The following is a 16,241-nucleotide window of genomic DNA, read 5'->3' as shown; positions in this document are numbered from 1 at the left end:
ACTATTGCCATAATAGTCAATAGCCACCTCTTTTCTGCAAGCGAAGGTCCCTGTTCTCAGTATCGTTAAGGATGCCAACCATCAGACTCCCACTGATCAATTATTTATGGGAAAGTCTATTGAAGTGCCATAAATGAGTAAAGTGGAAAAACCTCTTCAGCAGTGCTAATGATGCCCAAACCAAAAAACAGGCCAGAGCTTTATTATTTAACATTTTACCTTCTGTGGTCTAAAGATTAATGACCAATGACCAAAGATTAATGACCAATGACATTACTGTACGTCATGGCTGAGGGGCAGAAATATGGAGCGGGCTCAGGAGCTGAGCCCGCTACATACTGCAACGGCCACGGTCACGGACCGCAGCCTTCCCTTACCTGCAGACTGCAGACCTCCACTCTGTGGCTGATGTCTCCTTCCCCAGAGACGTCAGCCCATCCGGCCGCTATGTCCTGCAATGGCCGCGAGGGGGCGCACGCGTACTGGTTCCCGGCCTTAAACGGCCAGCGCGTGCATATGTAATTAATTCATTAATTATTTCCCAGACCACCCTGGACTATAAAAAGGGCCCTGCCCTTCCATTCCCTGCCTGAGCGTTGTTGTTGTAGTTTTCCCATGTCGGTATTGCAAATGGTCCCTTAGTGTTTTCCTGCTCCCAGTGTTCCCTTGTCCTGCCTCATATATCCTGTATCCCGTGCTGTGCCTTGTTTCCGAGCCTGTATAGTACCCGAGCTGTGCCTTGCTTCGCCTGCTGGAATACTCCAAGTCTGCTGTTGCCTGTCATCCCGGATACCATCCGCCACGTCTGGCGCAACCCACCATCTCCAGCCCCAACTGTGCCAGAGCCCTTGCCGCCATCCGGACTATCCCAGGTACCCTTGTGCTACACTCCTACCATACTCTTTGTGCATAGACTGTGAGTTGGTCAGCTGCCTCTCCGCTACGGCGGAGCGTCCTAGTGGGTCCACATACCCTTAGATCGTGACAGTATTCTGAGGCCGTGGAACCCGCTGGCCAGCCTAAGACCACAGTTCAGAGGATACAGATGGATATGCATGACCTATGGGCTTGTCTGGATCAACTCCTTGAGGCTGTAAACTCCATCATGGTCTGACTGGATCAAGTTCCTGTTCCACCTCTGGTTCCTCCTCCAGAGACTGCTGCCGTTCCACTGCTCGTTACTCCTCCTGTTTGTTCCGGATCCACAGTTTCACTGCATCTTCCTCGCTATGACGGTGACCCTAGAGCCTGAGGGTTCATCAATCTATGCACCATTCATTTTAGACTCTGAGCTCATCTCTTCCCCTCTGATTAGGCCAAAGTAGCATTTATTATCTCCCTCCTCGCTGGCAGGGCCCTCGCATGGGCGAACCCCATCTTGGAACAACAGGGAACTGAATCCTCTGACCTAGCCTTGTTCCTGCAGTCTTTCCGTGCCGTGTTCGAGGAGCTGGGCTGAACATCTTCTGCCGCAGCAGCTCTGCTAACCCTCAAGCAAGGAGGCTCCACAGTAGGAGAGTATGCCATCTCCTTTTGTACCCTGGCAGCAGAGTTGGCATGGAACAATAAGGCGTTGGTGGCGACCTTTTGGCAGGGACTGTCCTCACACATCAAGGACGAGCTAGCAGCCCAAGACCTTCCTTCTACCTTGACTGCCCTCATCCTGTTGGCCACCTGGGTCGACACGAGGTTTTGCCAGGAGAGCTGGTTTCACAGACTAGCACCCTCGGCCCAGAGACTACTATTGCCTTCCCCTGTTGCGCTACCTGAAGAACCGATGCAGGTAGACAGAGTCAAGTTGTCCGAGGAGGAGAAACAGCACAGACGCACTTCTGGTTTATGACTGTATTGCGGCCTTAAGGGTCATTTCGTGCGCCAATGTCCACAGAAGCCGGGAAACTCAAGCACCTAGGGCTGGTTGGAGAGGCAACCCCAGGGGGGACGACTCCAAGCGTCAAAACCTCTTCCAAATTATCTATTCCTGTGAAATTCATCTCTGGAGAGACATCACATTCCTCTTTTGCCTATCTTGATTCTGGAGCAGCTGCAAATTTCATCCAGCAGGATTTAGTGGATCGTCTACATCTACCCACAGTTCTTCTAGAGAAACCCCGGGCTGTTGCCTCTGTAAATGGACTACCATTGCCCGACCCTTTTGTGTCCAACCACTGACCTTACAAATCAGAGTTCTTCACTCGGAACAGATCACCTTCCCCGTCCTGCTTAAAGCCATCAATCCTGTCCTGTTGGGCCTGCCTTGACTCCGACTACATGCTCCGGTTCTCGACTGGAGTTCCGGTGCAGTCCTCCAAATAGTGCCCAAGTGCCTTGCCCGCTGCCTGCCACAGGTTCGTCCTGTTTTGCCGCCACTGCCTCAGTCACTCTCCGATTTACCATCACAGTATGCCAGTTTTCCAGACATCTTCAGTAAGAAGGAGGCAGAGTCGCTTCCCCTCCATCGTATCTATGATTGCCCTGTTTAGTTACTTCCTGACACCTCGCCACCTCGAGGTCGAGTTTATCCTCTCTACCTGCCAGAGACCCTAGCCATATCTGCCTGCATTAAGGAGAACCTTGAGAGAGGGTTCTTCCGGAAGTCATCCTCTCCGGCAGGAGCCGGATTCTCCTTCGTGAAGAAAAAGGATGGATCTCTTCGTCCATGCATCGACTACCGGGGTCTGAACCAAATTACGGTCAAGAATAAATACCACCTACCACTCATCTCCGAACTTTTTGATAGAATTCGTGGGGCCAAGTTGTTCACAAAGCTGGATCTACACAGAGCTTATAACTTGATGCGTATCCACAAGGGTGACGAGTGGAAAACCGCATTTAACACCCGAGACGGCCATTATGAATACCTCATAATGCCTTTTGGACTATGGAATTTGTGAATGACATTTTGCGAGACCTACTGCATGTCTGTGTGGTGCTCAATCTGGATGATATCTTGATTTACTCACCTGCTTTGTTGACACATCGGAAGCACGTTCACCAAGTTTATATGCTAAACTAGAGAAATGTGTGTTCGAGAGGAACTCTTTGCCCTTCCTGGGCTACATCATGTCTGACCGTGGTCTCAATATGTATCCTGAGAAGGTGAGATCGGTCTTAGAATGGCCACGACCTCAGGGTCTTCGTTCCATACAACGATTTCTGGGATTTGCAATCTTCTATCGGCAGTTCATCCTGAACTTCTCATCTCACCTCACCAAAAAGGGGGTGAATGCCAAAGTCTGGCCTCCGGAGGCAGGATCTGCATTTTCTGATCTCAAGAGCGCTTTCACCTCAGCATCTGTTCTCCATCACCCTGATGCTTCTTGGCAATTTCTTTTGGAGGTAGACGCCTCTTCCGTAGGTGTGGGAGCACTACTGTGCCAAAAGAATTCCAAAGGCAAGATGGTGGCTTGTGGCTTCTTCTCAAAATTATTCTCCCCAGCAGAACGCAACTATTCCATTGGGGATCGGGAATTGCTGGCCGTCAAGTTTGCCTTAGAGGAGTGGAGACACTTGCTGGCGCGTGCTAGTCATTCTATTGTAATCTATACAGACCACAAGAACCTCACATACCTACAGTCGGCCCAACGGTTAAATCCACAACAGGCCAGATGGTTGTTGCTCTTTGCCCGATTTCAGTTTTTGCTTCACTTCTGTCCTGCAGAAAAGAATGTGAAGACAGACGCCCTGCCTCGCTCCTTCAAAACCAATGACTCTGAGGAGATTCCTCAATACATTATAGATCCTTCTAGGATTATTGGTGCTAACCCCCTGCAAATCACAGACATTCCGCCTGGAAAGACTTTTGTCCATCTTGCTGACAGGAAGAAAATTCTCCGCTGGGGTCACAACTCTAAACTAGCTGGGCACTCTGGTGTTCGTAAGACACAGGATTTGATAGCTCATCACTATTGGTGGCCCACTATGCCTGGTGATGTTGCAGACTATGTCTCGTCATGTACGAACTGTGCCTTGAACAAATCTACCTGCTCCAAATCTGCTGGCCTGCTATTACCCCTGCCTGTTCCTGTTGCCCCTTGGCAGCATATTGCGATGGACTTCATCACTGACCTTCCTTCTTTTGCTGGATGTACTACAATCTGGGCAGTTGTGGATCGTTTCTCAAAAATGGCACATTTTGTTCCAATAACTTCACTTCTGTCCGCCCCTCGCCTGGCAAATTTGTTTATTCTACACATCTTCCGCCTGCACAGTCTTCCTCTGCATGTTGTCTCGGAGCGGGGGGTACAGTTTACATCCAAGTTCTGGAGATCCCTGTGCAACCTGTTAGATTTAAAGCTGGACTCTGTCTATCACCCACAGTTCAATGGTCAAGTGGAGAGGACCAATCGAATTTTGTAAAACTATCTCCGCCATTTTGTTTCTGCCCAACACGACAATTGAGTGCAACTTCTGCCTTGGGCGGAGTTCTCGTACAATAATAAGACAAGTGAGTCTACTGCCTTGTCTCCCTTTTAAATCGGGTACAGCCAGCATCCTCGAGTTCCTCTTCCTGTGCCAGCCATGACTCAAGTACCTGCAGCGAATTCTTCATTTGGGACTTTTATTCACATCTGGCAGCAAACAAAGTCTGCGATCTTCCAGGCAGTGGAACGCATTAAAAATGTGCCGATAAAAGAAGAAAAGTTCCTCCAGTTGCCTCCTAGAGTCAAGGTCTGGCTTTCCTCAAGGAACATCCATTTGAAGGTGCCCTCATACAAATTTGCCCCCAGGTTCCACGGACCCTTTGAAATCCTACAACAATTAAACCCTGTCGCCTATAAGCTTCAGCTGTCTTCTATTTTCAGAATTCTCAACTCCTTTCACATGTCTCTCCTGAAACCTGTGGTTCTGAACCCCTACAGTAAGACTCCTAGTCCTGTAGTGGCTCCCAGCGGTTCATCTGATGTGTTTGAGGTGAAGAAGATCTGGACTGCAAGAGGGTAGGAAGAAGGACTTTCTATTTGGTGGACTGGAGAGGGTTTGGTCCTGAGGAGAGGTCCTGGGAGCAAGAGAAGAACCTTACTGCCCCTACCCTCATTAAAAAATTTCTCTCACACTCTGGATTCAAGAAGAGGGGGCGTAAGGGGGGGGGGGTACTGTAATGGCTGCGGTCACAGACTGCAGCCTTCCCTTACTTGCAGGCACGCTGGTTCCCGGCCTTAAAAGTGCATATGCAATTAATTAATTAATTACAGACTTTGTGCATAGACTGTGAGTTGGTCAGTTGCCTCTCCGCTACGGCGGAGCGGCCCAGTGGGTTCACATACCCTTAGATTGTGTCACATACACTGTGGGTGTCAGCTATGTATTACAGCTGACACCCTGGATCAGAGATAATTATGATCCCGACCATTTAACTAGACATCTCAGGAATAACACTTTTTATGTCTTGTACAGTAAATTGCATAGCATGATATGCTAACTATGTACTATGTGCTGTGCACAGTTCAATATAAATGGTTTATACACTATATGGACAAAAGTATTGGGACACCTCGTAATCATTGAATTCAGGTGTTTCATTCAGTCCCATTGCCAGAGGTGTATAAAATCCAGCACGTAGCTATGCAGTCTGTCTTTACAGACATTTGTGGGAGAATGGATCGTTCTAAAGAGCTCACTAAATTTCTCAGCGTGGTACTTTAATAGGATGCCACCGCTGCAACAAGTCAGTTCCTGAAATTTATTTCCTCTTAGATATTCCACGATCAACTGTGAGTCATATTATTGCAAACTAGAAGCGTTTAGGAACCACAGAAACTCAGTCACGAAGTGGCAAACAACATAAAGTTACAGAACAGGATCGCCGAGTGCTGGGGTGAATAGTGCATAAAAGTTGCCAGCGCTCTGCTGACTCAATAACTGCAGAGCTCCAAACCTCGTCTGACATTAACATCACAGACACACTCCAAAATCTTGTAGAAAGCCTTCCCAGAAGAGTTGAAGCTTTTTAATTCCTATGGATTTAGAATGGGGTGTCATAAAAGCTTCTGTAGGTGTAATGTGTAGGTGTACCAAAACTTTTGTCAATATAGTGTATAATAAATATGATATAAATAATCCCTGCTATGAAATAATATTAGAATATACATTGTGCCTGTGTGCATGGTTACATATTCACATAAAGAAAGATGCTAAGCAGGTCTATAATAACATAACTAAAGCTTTATGTAGTAAAAATGTCCAGTGCGATTGAAATTTAATGATCCAATGATTTATTCTTTCATATTCAAATATTGACTTCTCACATTTTTGTTATTTTAAGATATTTATGGCTTTGAATTATTAATGAAATAGGCACAATGGAAGGTGGTTTTACTCACACCTCCTGACATAGTGCAGGTCAGACCTGACTGGGTACTTGGCACAACACATTTATTTTTCTTTTGCAAGAGTTTTTATACATCTGAATCACACCACTTTGGGTAAAAAATAAATCTCATTACCATCTCATCAAATGAGGAGGTGATATTCCGAAGAACCAGAGCTTGGCTGTCACTACGGGGTAGAACATATATCACCTGGTCCTGGCTGAAAAAATATATATACATGAATAAATGCGCCAGGTACTGTACACTATTTTTTATTTTATTAATATATTTTCCAACACAAAATTTTCATCTATAAATTTGCTTCACACATTCATTTTACACTTACACTGATGGCTTTTTCTCTGATTGTAACTTAATGTCGTGCTTGGGTTAGACAATTGTTTAAAGGGTTGTCCAGTCATAAGAAATTCATGGCCTATCCTCAGGATAAGCCATCAATATCTGATAGGTGGAGGTCCGGCTCCTGGCACCCATGCCGATCAGCTGTTTTGAAGGGACCCTGGCAATCGTACGAGCGCTGCTTCCCCTCATTACAGTCACTGCTCGTACTGTAAATCGCTGACGCACTTGTAGCTGCAGTTCACAGTATAAGGCCGGATTTTACACGAGCGTGTGCGTTTTGCGTGCGCAAAAAATGCAGCGTTTTGCGCGTGCAAAAAACACAGCGTTTTGTGCGCGAAAAAGGTACTTAACAGCTCCGTGTGTCATCAGCATATGATGCGCGGCTGCGTGATTTTTGCGCAGCCGCCATCATTATGACACTCTGTATGTTTGTAAACAGAAAAGCACGTGGTGCTTTTCTGTTTTCATTCATAGTTTTACAGCTGTTGCGCGAATCACGCGCGTCACACTGAAGTGCTTCCGTGTGCTGCGCGTGATTTTCATGCACCCATTGACTTCAATGGGTGCGTGATGCGCAGAAAACGCAGAAATATAGGACATGTCGTGAGTTTTACGCAGCGAACACCCGCTGCGTGAAACTCATGGACAGTCTGCACGGCCCCATAGACTAACATAGGTCCGTGCGAGGCGCGTGAAACCCACGCGCATTGCACGGACCTATTATACGTTCGTCTAAATAAGCTCTTACAGCCTTTTCCCATTCACTTCAATGGGAGAAGGCTGTAATACCATGACTGACGCTATGAGTGTGTCGGTGATTCACAGTACAAGCAGATAAGGAATAAAAGGGAGGCAGTGCTTGTATGAGCGCCGCGGCCCCTTCAAAACAGCTGATTGGAGGGGGTGCCGCGAGTTGAACCCTCATTGGTCAGATATTGATGGCCTATCCTGAGGAGCAATCCCTGTTCCCACTCCAATTGTGTGAGAAAACAGAATGATCGGCACTGCTCTGTCTCTTGGAGCACTATGTGTCCCAGCACCATGCATGAACCTTGGCACGACTCACATCAATCAACAACAGGTGGTGCTCTGTGGTATATAGAAACAACTTCTTGGAATGCACAAGAAAGAGAAAATTGCCGTATTATATTTAAAGCTGTTAGGTTCATAATACTGCGGTTAGAATGATACTCAGAATAATTTAACATCAACATATTTCCTTAATTTCACACAAAACTACAGAACAAATAAATTGGTACAGTTGGCATGTAGTTACTTCATGTTTCGATGATGTCATCACCGAACAACATTGCCCAGTTAGGAACCAAAGGGAGCACGGCCCTCAGCAGAGCGCTTGTGCAACTTTGTTCCAAAGATCAGGTAGAGGGGGGGGGTCCTAGTCCCAGGCCCCCACTGATATAAACTTCTAACGTGAGCTGTTAGTATTGGACGAATCGAATGCAACAAACACACTATAACTGCACAATGCAAACAACAATGACGAGGTGACAGGTAATTTTATTTTCATTATAAAAGCAATATAGTAATAAAGCAGCTCTGGTTAATAAAGCAGCCAACAAAACTAACTATGGTTAAGAGGGTCTGCAGGGTCAATGAACGTGAATGGTGGTAAAATCCAACTTTAATTGTCAAGCATGTCAAAACTGTTGGGGCAAACACAATAGTCACATTTACTGCTATAGGGCATGTATGGAGTTGCATTGTGACTGTGATTCGTGCACAACTTCGAGTCTAGTCCAAGCCTAATGAACCCCAATTAATTATTAATTTCAAAATTTTCCCCTTATAATAGTAATAACAGTAATAAAACAATATTTACGGTCCAACGGGCGAAGGTGTTGTTGAGCTCACTGGAATTCTGAAATTATAAATTTATGTTAGAATATCCCGCGTCACGTGAAAGCAAATATCACTATTTGCTAAACTTGGTAAACACTGCCCTCTTGTGGACAAACAAAATACACACGAAATAGTCAATTTCAAAAGAAAACTCATCTTCAACAACAACTCTACTTTTTTTTTTTTATTTTTATTGAACTAATTTTGAATTATAGGATAGTTTCCTCTCTTAGGATCAGTTCACACAGAGTCTTTTGGTGCTGATTTTGATGCGGAAATGAGAGGCAGAAAAAACCTGCGGCGCTCGTTTCTGAGCGTTTCTCATGGCGTTTTTTGCCACTGTACTTGCATTAGCTTCAATGGCCCAGGCGAAAAACGCTGCGAAAAAAACCTGGAAAAATACATGGTTAGTTCAAACAACTCCATGTGAACAGGGCCTAAAGCTAAATACAAAATACTGCTAGTTTTCTGTTGCGTATGAGCAATGCATTGTGGGAGCTTAGATGACCATTACAAATTGTTACGTCACTTCTGTGACAGAAGATAAAAAGCTGAATTTTGAAACTAGCTATGTATAAAAATGGAGAAGACATGAAATACTTTAAAATTGTCACAAAAATAGCACTAAAAGGGTAAATGGACAGGGCTTATCATTCTGAGACTACCCCTTTACGTTAAAGTGATACTGTCACAATCTAGTAGTCATATCTCCCAGCAAAACTTGTAATTGACGACAGGAGATGCAGCTTCAGACAGGGTGGTCCAGTTGTCGAGAAATCCATATGACGTCCAAAGTGTTGAGCGCAGGGCCGGCCCTAGGATAGATGGCGCCCTGTGCGAAATGATCTTTCGGCGCCCCACCCCATCATTAAAAAAAATGGCCGATAAAAAAATTATAATGCCCCTTTAGTGCCCCCATACAGTATAATAATAATATTTAATAATATAATATATTACATCCCCTTCAAGGACACAGTATTTTGTCCTCTAATTGTGCCCACAGTATTATGCCATCTGTAGTACCCCTACACAGTATAATGTCCGCTCAGTGGCCCCCACACAGTATAGTGCCCCCCTGTAGATTTTGCCATACAGCCTCCCTGTAGACAGTGCCATAATTCCCCACCTCCTTTTTGTAGATCGTGCCATACAGCCCCCCCACCTCCCCCTTGTAGACAGTGCCATACAGTCCCCCACCTCCCCCTTGTAGATCGTGCCATACAGTCCCCGCACCTCCCCCTTGTAGACAGTGCCCCCAAACAAAAACAAAAATTGTACTCACCTAGGCCCCGTTCCCATGACGAACTGAGCTGCTCCATGACGGGACCCTAGTACAGAGTTTCCCAACCTTTTCGGACTCGAGGCAGCACTGGAAAAACAAAATTTCCTCAGGGCCCCCCTACCAAAAATTGTTTCGAGAAAGACAGAAAACGGCTAAGAACAAGCACTACACTCGTAGGGTATGTTCACACACGTTTTTTGTAAGGCAAAAAAAATCTGCCTCAAAATTCCTTCAGCAACTGACAGCGTTGGGTGACCTTTTTTTTGTTTTTTCTTAAGCTGTTGAAGCGAATGCAAAAAACGCTTGAAAAAAAGCTCCAAACTGGCGCCACAGGTATTTTCTGCCTCCTATTAATTTCAATTGGAGGTCAGAGGTGGAAACCACTTGAAGACCATCAGCCCCCCACTCACAGTAAAATGACCATCAACCCCCCACTTACAGTAAAATGACCATCAGCCCACCACTCACAGTAAAATGGCCATCAGCCCCCCTGTAGGTAGCGCCACACAGCCCCTTGTAGGTAACGCCACACAGCCCCTTGTGGGTAGCGCCACACAGCCCCTTGTAGGTAGCGCCAGACAGCCCCCTTGTAGGTAGCGCCACACAGCTCCTTGTGGATAGCGCCACACAGCTCCCTTGTGGGTAGCGCCTGACAGCCCCCTTGTAGGTAGCGCCAAGCAGCCCCCTTGTAGGTAGCGCCAGACAGCCCCCTTGTAGGTAGCGCCACACAGCCCCCTTGTAGGTAGCGCCACACAGCCCCCTTGTAGGTAGCGCCACACAGCCCCCTTGTAGGTAGCGCCACACAGCCCCCTTGTAGATAGCGCCACACAGCCCCCTTGTAGATAGCGCCACACAGCCCCCTTGTAGATAGCGCCGCACAGCCCCCTGTAGAGTGGGCCGCACAGCCCCCTGTAGGGAGGGCCGCACAGCCCCCTGTAGAGTGGGCCGCACAGCCCCCTGTAGGGTGTACCGCACAGCCCCCTGTAGGGTGTACCGCACAGCCCCCTGTAGGGAGTGCCGCAAATACCCCTGATAGGGAGTGCCACACAGCCCACAGTACCCTGGTTGGTAGTGCCCCACAGCCCCCTGGTTGGTAGTGCCACACAGCCCACTGGTTGGTAGTGCCCCACAGCCCCCTTATTGGTAGTACCCCAAAGCCCCCTGGTTGGTAGTGCCACACAGCCCACAGCCCCCTGGTTGGTAGTGCCACACAGCCCACTGCTCCCTGGTTGGTAGTGCCACACAGCCCACTGCCCCCTGGTTGGTAGAGCCACACAGCTCCCTGGTAGGTAGTGCCACACAGCCCCCTGGTTAGTAGTGCCACACAGCCCACAGCCCCCTGGTTGGTAGTGCCACACAGCCCACAGCCCCCTGGTTGGTAGTGTCACACAGCCCCCTGGTAGGTAGTGCCACACTGCCCACAGCCCCCTTGTAGGTAGTGCAAGGACTACGAAATGACCCTGATAGCTGGCGGGCAATAGACAACCAAAAAAGGACAACTGTGCAGGAGCACACAAAATACCCAGCTTTCCCAGCTATCAAATAAATGTGTGGAAATAAACTAAGATATAACTTTTATTTATTCTGAGTAAAGGATTAATCCTTTTAGCTAGATTAAATAAAAGTTATATCTTAGTTTATTTCCACACTTTTTTTTGATACCCGGGAAAGCTGGGGATTTTGTGTGCTCCTGCACAGTTGTCCTTTGTAGGTAGTGCCACACAGCCCACAGCCCCCCTGTAGATAGCAAACCCCCCCCCCTTCCAGTAAAGATAACGCCACTGTAGCTCCCTGAAGGAGCGTAATCCCCGTGTGGCCGGGGGATTCCGCTCCTGGAGCGCTGCTTGATGCCTCTGTCCATATATGGACAGTGACATCAGGGAAAACTCCTGAATTGGAATCCCCGGTCACAGCGTTGCAGACGCTATGACCGTCGATTCCACTCTAGGAGAAGCTCCTGTCGTCTGTGTCCATGACGTCATTGGCTTCTCCTGGAGTGGAATCCCTGGTCATAGAGTCTGCAATGCTGTGACCAGGGATTCCGCTCCTTCAGGGAGCTACAGTGGCGCTAATAGACAGCAGAGCAGGGAGATATAGCAGGGATGCTATAGTGCCGGAGCGGCTGCTAGCGGCGCCACCGCCCTCATGCTCGGTGTCACCGCTAGCAGCCGCTATGGCTGCTACAGCGGTAGCGACGGCCACTAAGTGAAGAAGCGCCCGGGTGGAAAGGCGCCTGCAGTTAGTGTGTGTATCCCCGCTGCTAGTTGCAACGGCGCGGGGAAACACACACCCGCTGGCACCCCTCTTGCCGTGTGGCGGCTGGCGCCCTGTGCGACCGCACTGGTCGAACATAGCTAAGGCCGGCCATGGTTGAGCGTTTCCCTCAGCAACAAGACCATCCTGTCTAAATCTCCGTCTCCAGCTGCCAATTGCAAGTTTTAGCAGGAGATGCAGCTACTATATTGTGACTTTAAGAGTTGATGGTAAATGCTAATATCTTTTTGTGGTACAATTTGAAGGATTTACAATGTTTATCACTTTAGTTTGAAATGAGAGTTGTGTTGCTTCCCTTTCCCCTCCACAAACTCGTTGACCAAGCAAGGCTTTGGCTATATGGTCACTCTAAATCGAATCTCATGAAAATCGCTGTCGCAATGTGACTTTAAAGGGGTTTGCCCATCATCATTATTTATCACTTATCCACAGAATAAGTGATAAATATTGATCGTGGGGGTCTGACCGCTGGCACCCCCACCGATCATGAGAACGGGCTTACTTTGCCATTCCTGGGAGCCCATAAGGAATGGAGTGGTAGTGCGCCTGCTCGACCACCGATCCATTCATTTCTATGGGGCTGCCGAACGCTATCTTCGGCAGCCCCATATAAATTAATGGAGCAGTGGCTAAGCATGCGCACTACCGCTCCATTCCTATGGGGCTCTCGGGAACGGAAAACTTCTTTAACAGTGAATCCCAGATCTGACACTATTTTGGGATAGACAATGTTGCGCTTTATAAACAAAACACATTTGGCCTAAACTACCATATACAGTAAATATGGTAAACATGTATGTCCCATACAGCCATTTGTGCTCCATTCATTTCCAGAATACAATCCCTTTTAAAGCAGGCTTAACATCATATAACATGAGTATCATTTTTGTCTGAGGAGTCATGCCCACAGCCGTATTTGTGAACCAAATACAGCACTGATAGAATTCAAGGGGTCCCTCTATATGAACTCGTGTCTCCGGTTTTACATTAGGGTGCACAAAGATTATTTTTACTGGAATCTAATGCATGCATGTACTGTTCCTAGGGCAGAATACGGTGCATCACAGTGCAGTACATGTACCACAGTATGGGTCTATGTTAACAGTATTACCATGTGCATGATCCCTTAAAGAGACATAGCCCTCATCTGATGTTTGTATGAGTTTAGTTTCCTATAGTGGTACACTATTTCACTTTTGATTTATTTAATTCTATTGTGTCTGTTTTTGTGCAGTAAACTAAATTTAAAAATCTCCATTAAATTAACTTCACCCAAAATTTAAATATAATTTAGTAGATCTACCATAGTCCTTCACCCAAAAGATTATAAATGTAGCAAATTTTCTAAAAATGCAGATTGCTTTGTAGACAATAAGCTGAGGCATGCTACTACCTGTCACTGGATATTTCTTCCAGGCCCTAAGGCCCTGTTCACACAGATATTTTTGCAGGCAGATTTTGACCTGCTTGCACTCTCTTTGTCGCGTTTTTTGCTGCGTGTTTCGTCGGTGGCCATTGAGCGCCGCAGGCAGAAAACGCAGTGAAAACCGCTTTCTCTGTCTCCCATTGATGTCAATGGGAGGACGGAGACGGAAATGCCCGAAGAAGGGGCACGTCGCTAATTTTTCTACGCTTCCCATTGAAATCAATGGGAGGTGATTTCGGGCGTTTTTTTGGTGCTGTTTCCGACACGGTTTCCCCCGTCAAAAATAGCAACAAAATACTTTGTGTGAACAGCGCCTAAGGGCTGAGGCACATTCATGCACATTTTGCATTAAGCCGTAGCCTCTTCTGTACCTCCGTATGCCTCCGACTTTATATAAAGGCATAAGAAGATTATTCTATTCGAATTCGACAGTAAAAAAAAATAATGCTGCATTGGACTCCGATGCCTCTAGGGGAGAAAATCTCCATACACAACGGAGCCTGTATGTGCATGGTTACTGTATAGCTTTGTACTAAAAGAGCCATACAGGTTTCGTGCGCAGTGCCCTTCAAGAGCATGAGCCCTAAGTTCATAAAACGTAGGTATGGGTAGTCCTTTCCAAAACTGATATTTCCATCTTTTAACCCCTTTGCAACTATAACGTAGTACATTCAATTTTTAATAAGGAATATGAATTAGCTGACTGACAGATAACAGGATATCAAGGTGACATTCAAGGAGAAATGACGTGACAGAGAACTGAGACACCCAGTTCCCTATCAGTAGATTGATAGAACACAGTCCAGTGGATTGCCATTGAAACCTGTGATGTTGTAATGATGTCACATTATCTACTATATACATATCCACAGGTTAGGGGATAATTGTCTGATCGCTGGGACCCCCACTGTTCGCAAGAACAGGGGTACTGAGCACCCCTTCCTCCTTACTGCACTCCCATAGTGAGGAGGAGATTAAATGGTGCGGCGGTCGAGCATGAATGTTGTACTCGGCTGTTTCCGATATTCCCAAAGACTTTGAGTTGAAGCGGCAGCGTGCATGCTCAACCACTGCTTTATTAAATATAGGCCATAATTGTCAATAATTGTGAATTATGGGAATACCCCTTTAAGTGATTTAAACCTAAGAATGGGAAGAGGAGGTAAATGTAAAAATAAGTTCCTTAGTATGCTGCATGTATAGGGATGCATTTTGCACAGGAGTCCTTGACACAGAATGTATAGCATCTGAAACCGATCAAAAATATTCATACACCAATTTTGACCCGCTTATCTCTGGCCCTTTATGTCTCCATAAGTTTTTGCGCACTATTGCCTTCCATTCCTGAATTCATTATGGGGTTTTTTTTAGGTCCTGAAAAGCATAGTAGCCCAAAACAAAAAGACTAAGTATGTTACGGGTTAACTACAAATGATCTGATTGCCCAGCAATGAGTAATATTATATACTAACAATAATAATGTATATTACCTGAAAGTGGCCACTTGATTCTTCTCAAAGAAAAATCCCAATACAAATATTAATAAATAGGTCTTCATTTCCAGCAAGATGTGAAAACGTTTAAGGTCTGAAACCCTAATGGTTTCGATCACAAATATCCTCCAGTTCAGAGTTGTAGGAGTGTTTGCACTTCAGTTAAACTTTAAAGTGCAGTGTCCACATTGCTACACCAGTCATTTATTTGAGAAAACCTGCCTTTTAACAGACTTTCGGATTGTTGCCTAAACATAATGGAATATATACATATACAGTACATCGTAATCCTTTTTTGGTGTATATCAAAAATATTTGGACAGTACCGCTGTCCCAACCCATATATAACACTGCATATGGACGCCACATAAAATTCAAATGGAAAATCCAGTTAAAGAGGCTCTGTCACCAGATTTTGCAACCCCTATCTGCTATTGCAGCAGATCGGCGCTGCAATGTAGATTACAGTAACGTTTTTATTTTTAAAAAACGAGCATTTTTGGCCAAGTTATGACCATTTTTGTAGTTATGCAAATGAGGCTTGCAAAAGTCCAAGTGGGTGTGTTTAAAAGTAAAAGTCCAACTGGGCGTGTATTATGTGCGTACATCAGGGCGTTTTTACTACTTTTACTAGCTGGGCGTTCTGAAGAGAAGTATCATCCACTTCTCTTCAGAACGCCCAGCTTCTACCAGATCACGCTGTGACGTCACTAACAGGTCCTGCATCGTGTCAGACGAGCGAGGACACATCGGCACCAGAGGCTTCAGTTGATTCTGCAGCAGCATCGGCGTTAGCAGGTAAGTCGATGTAGCTACTTACCTGCAAACGCTGATGCTGCTGCAGAATCAACTGTAGCCTCTGGTGCCGATGTGTCCTCGCTCGTCTGAAACGATGCAGGACCTGTGAGTGACGTCACAGCGTGATCTGGCAGAAGCTGGGCGTTCTGAAGAGAAGTGGATGATACTTCTCTTCAGAACGCCCAGCTAGTAAAAGTAGTAAAAACGCCCCGATGTACGCACATAATACACGCCCACTTGGACTTTTACTTTTAAACATACCCACTTGGACTTTTGCAAGCCTCATTTGCATAACTACAAAAATGGTCATAACTTGGCCAAAAATGCTCGTTTTTTAAAAATAAAAACGTTACTGTAATCTACATTGCAGCGCCTATCTGCTGCAATAGCAGATAGGGGTTGCAAAATCTGGTGACAGAGCCTCTTTAAAATGC

At 46.2% G+C, this 16,241-nt stretch overlaps 1 protein-coding gene across 2 annotated transcripts in view; it reads right to left on the bottom strand.

The window, feature by feature from the left end:
• Positions 1-15,141, bottom strand: part of CPB2 (carboxypeptidase B2) — a 75,252-nt gene extending 60,111 nt beyond the window's left edge. Inside the window, exons 1-3 of one of the 2 annotated variants that reach the window (XM_075852256.1) lie at positions 15,007-15,141; positions 8,515-8,553; positions 6,447-6,531 (exon numbers count right to left, since the gene is read on the bottom strand). In XM_075852256.1, the coding sequence (XP_075708371.1) occupies positions 6,447-6,531; positions 8,515-8,553; positions 15,007-15,074 (192 nt within the window). In that variant the 5' untranslated portion in view covers positions 15,075-15,141. The remainder of the gene's footprint in view (positions 1-6,446; positions 6,532-8,514; positions 8,554-15,006) is intronic. The other variant, XM_075852255.1, reaches the window with a different exon arrangement.
• Between the last annotated feature and the right edge of the window lie 1,100 nt (positions 15,142-16,241).

This window comes from Rhinoderma darwinii, chromosome 2, assembly GCF_050947455.1.
Source record: "Rhinoderma darwinii isolate aRhiDar2 chromosome 2, aRhiDar2.hap1, whole genome shotgun sequence".
NCBI classification, from domain to species: domain Eukaryota; kingdom Metazoa; phylum Chordata; class Amphibia; order Anura; family Rhinodermatidae; genus Rhinoderma; species Rhinoderma darwinii.
Note: the sequence above shows the minus strand (reverse complement) of the source record. Positions and strands in the feature narration are given on the sequence as shown.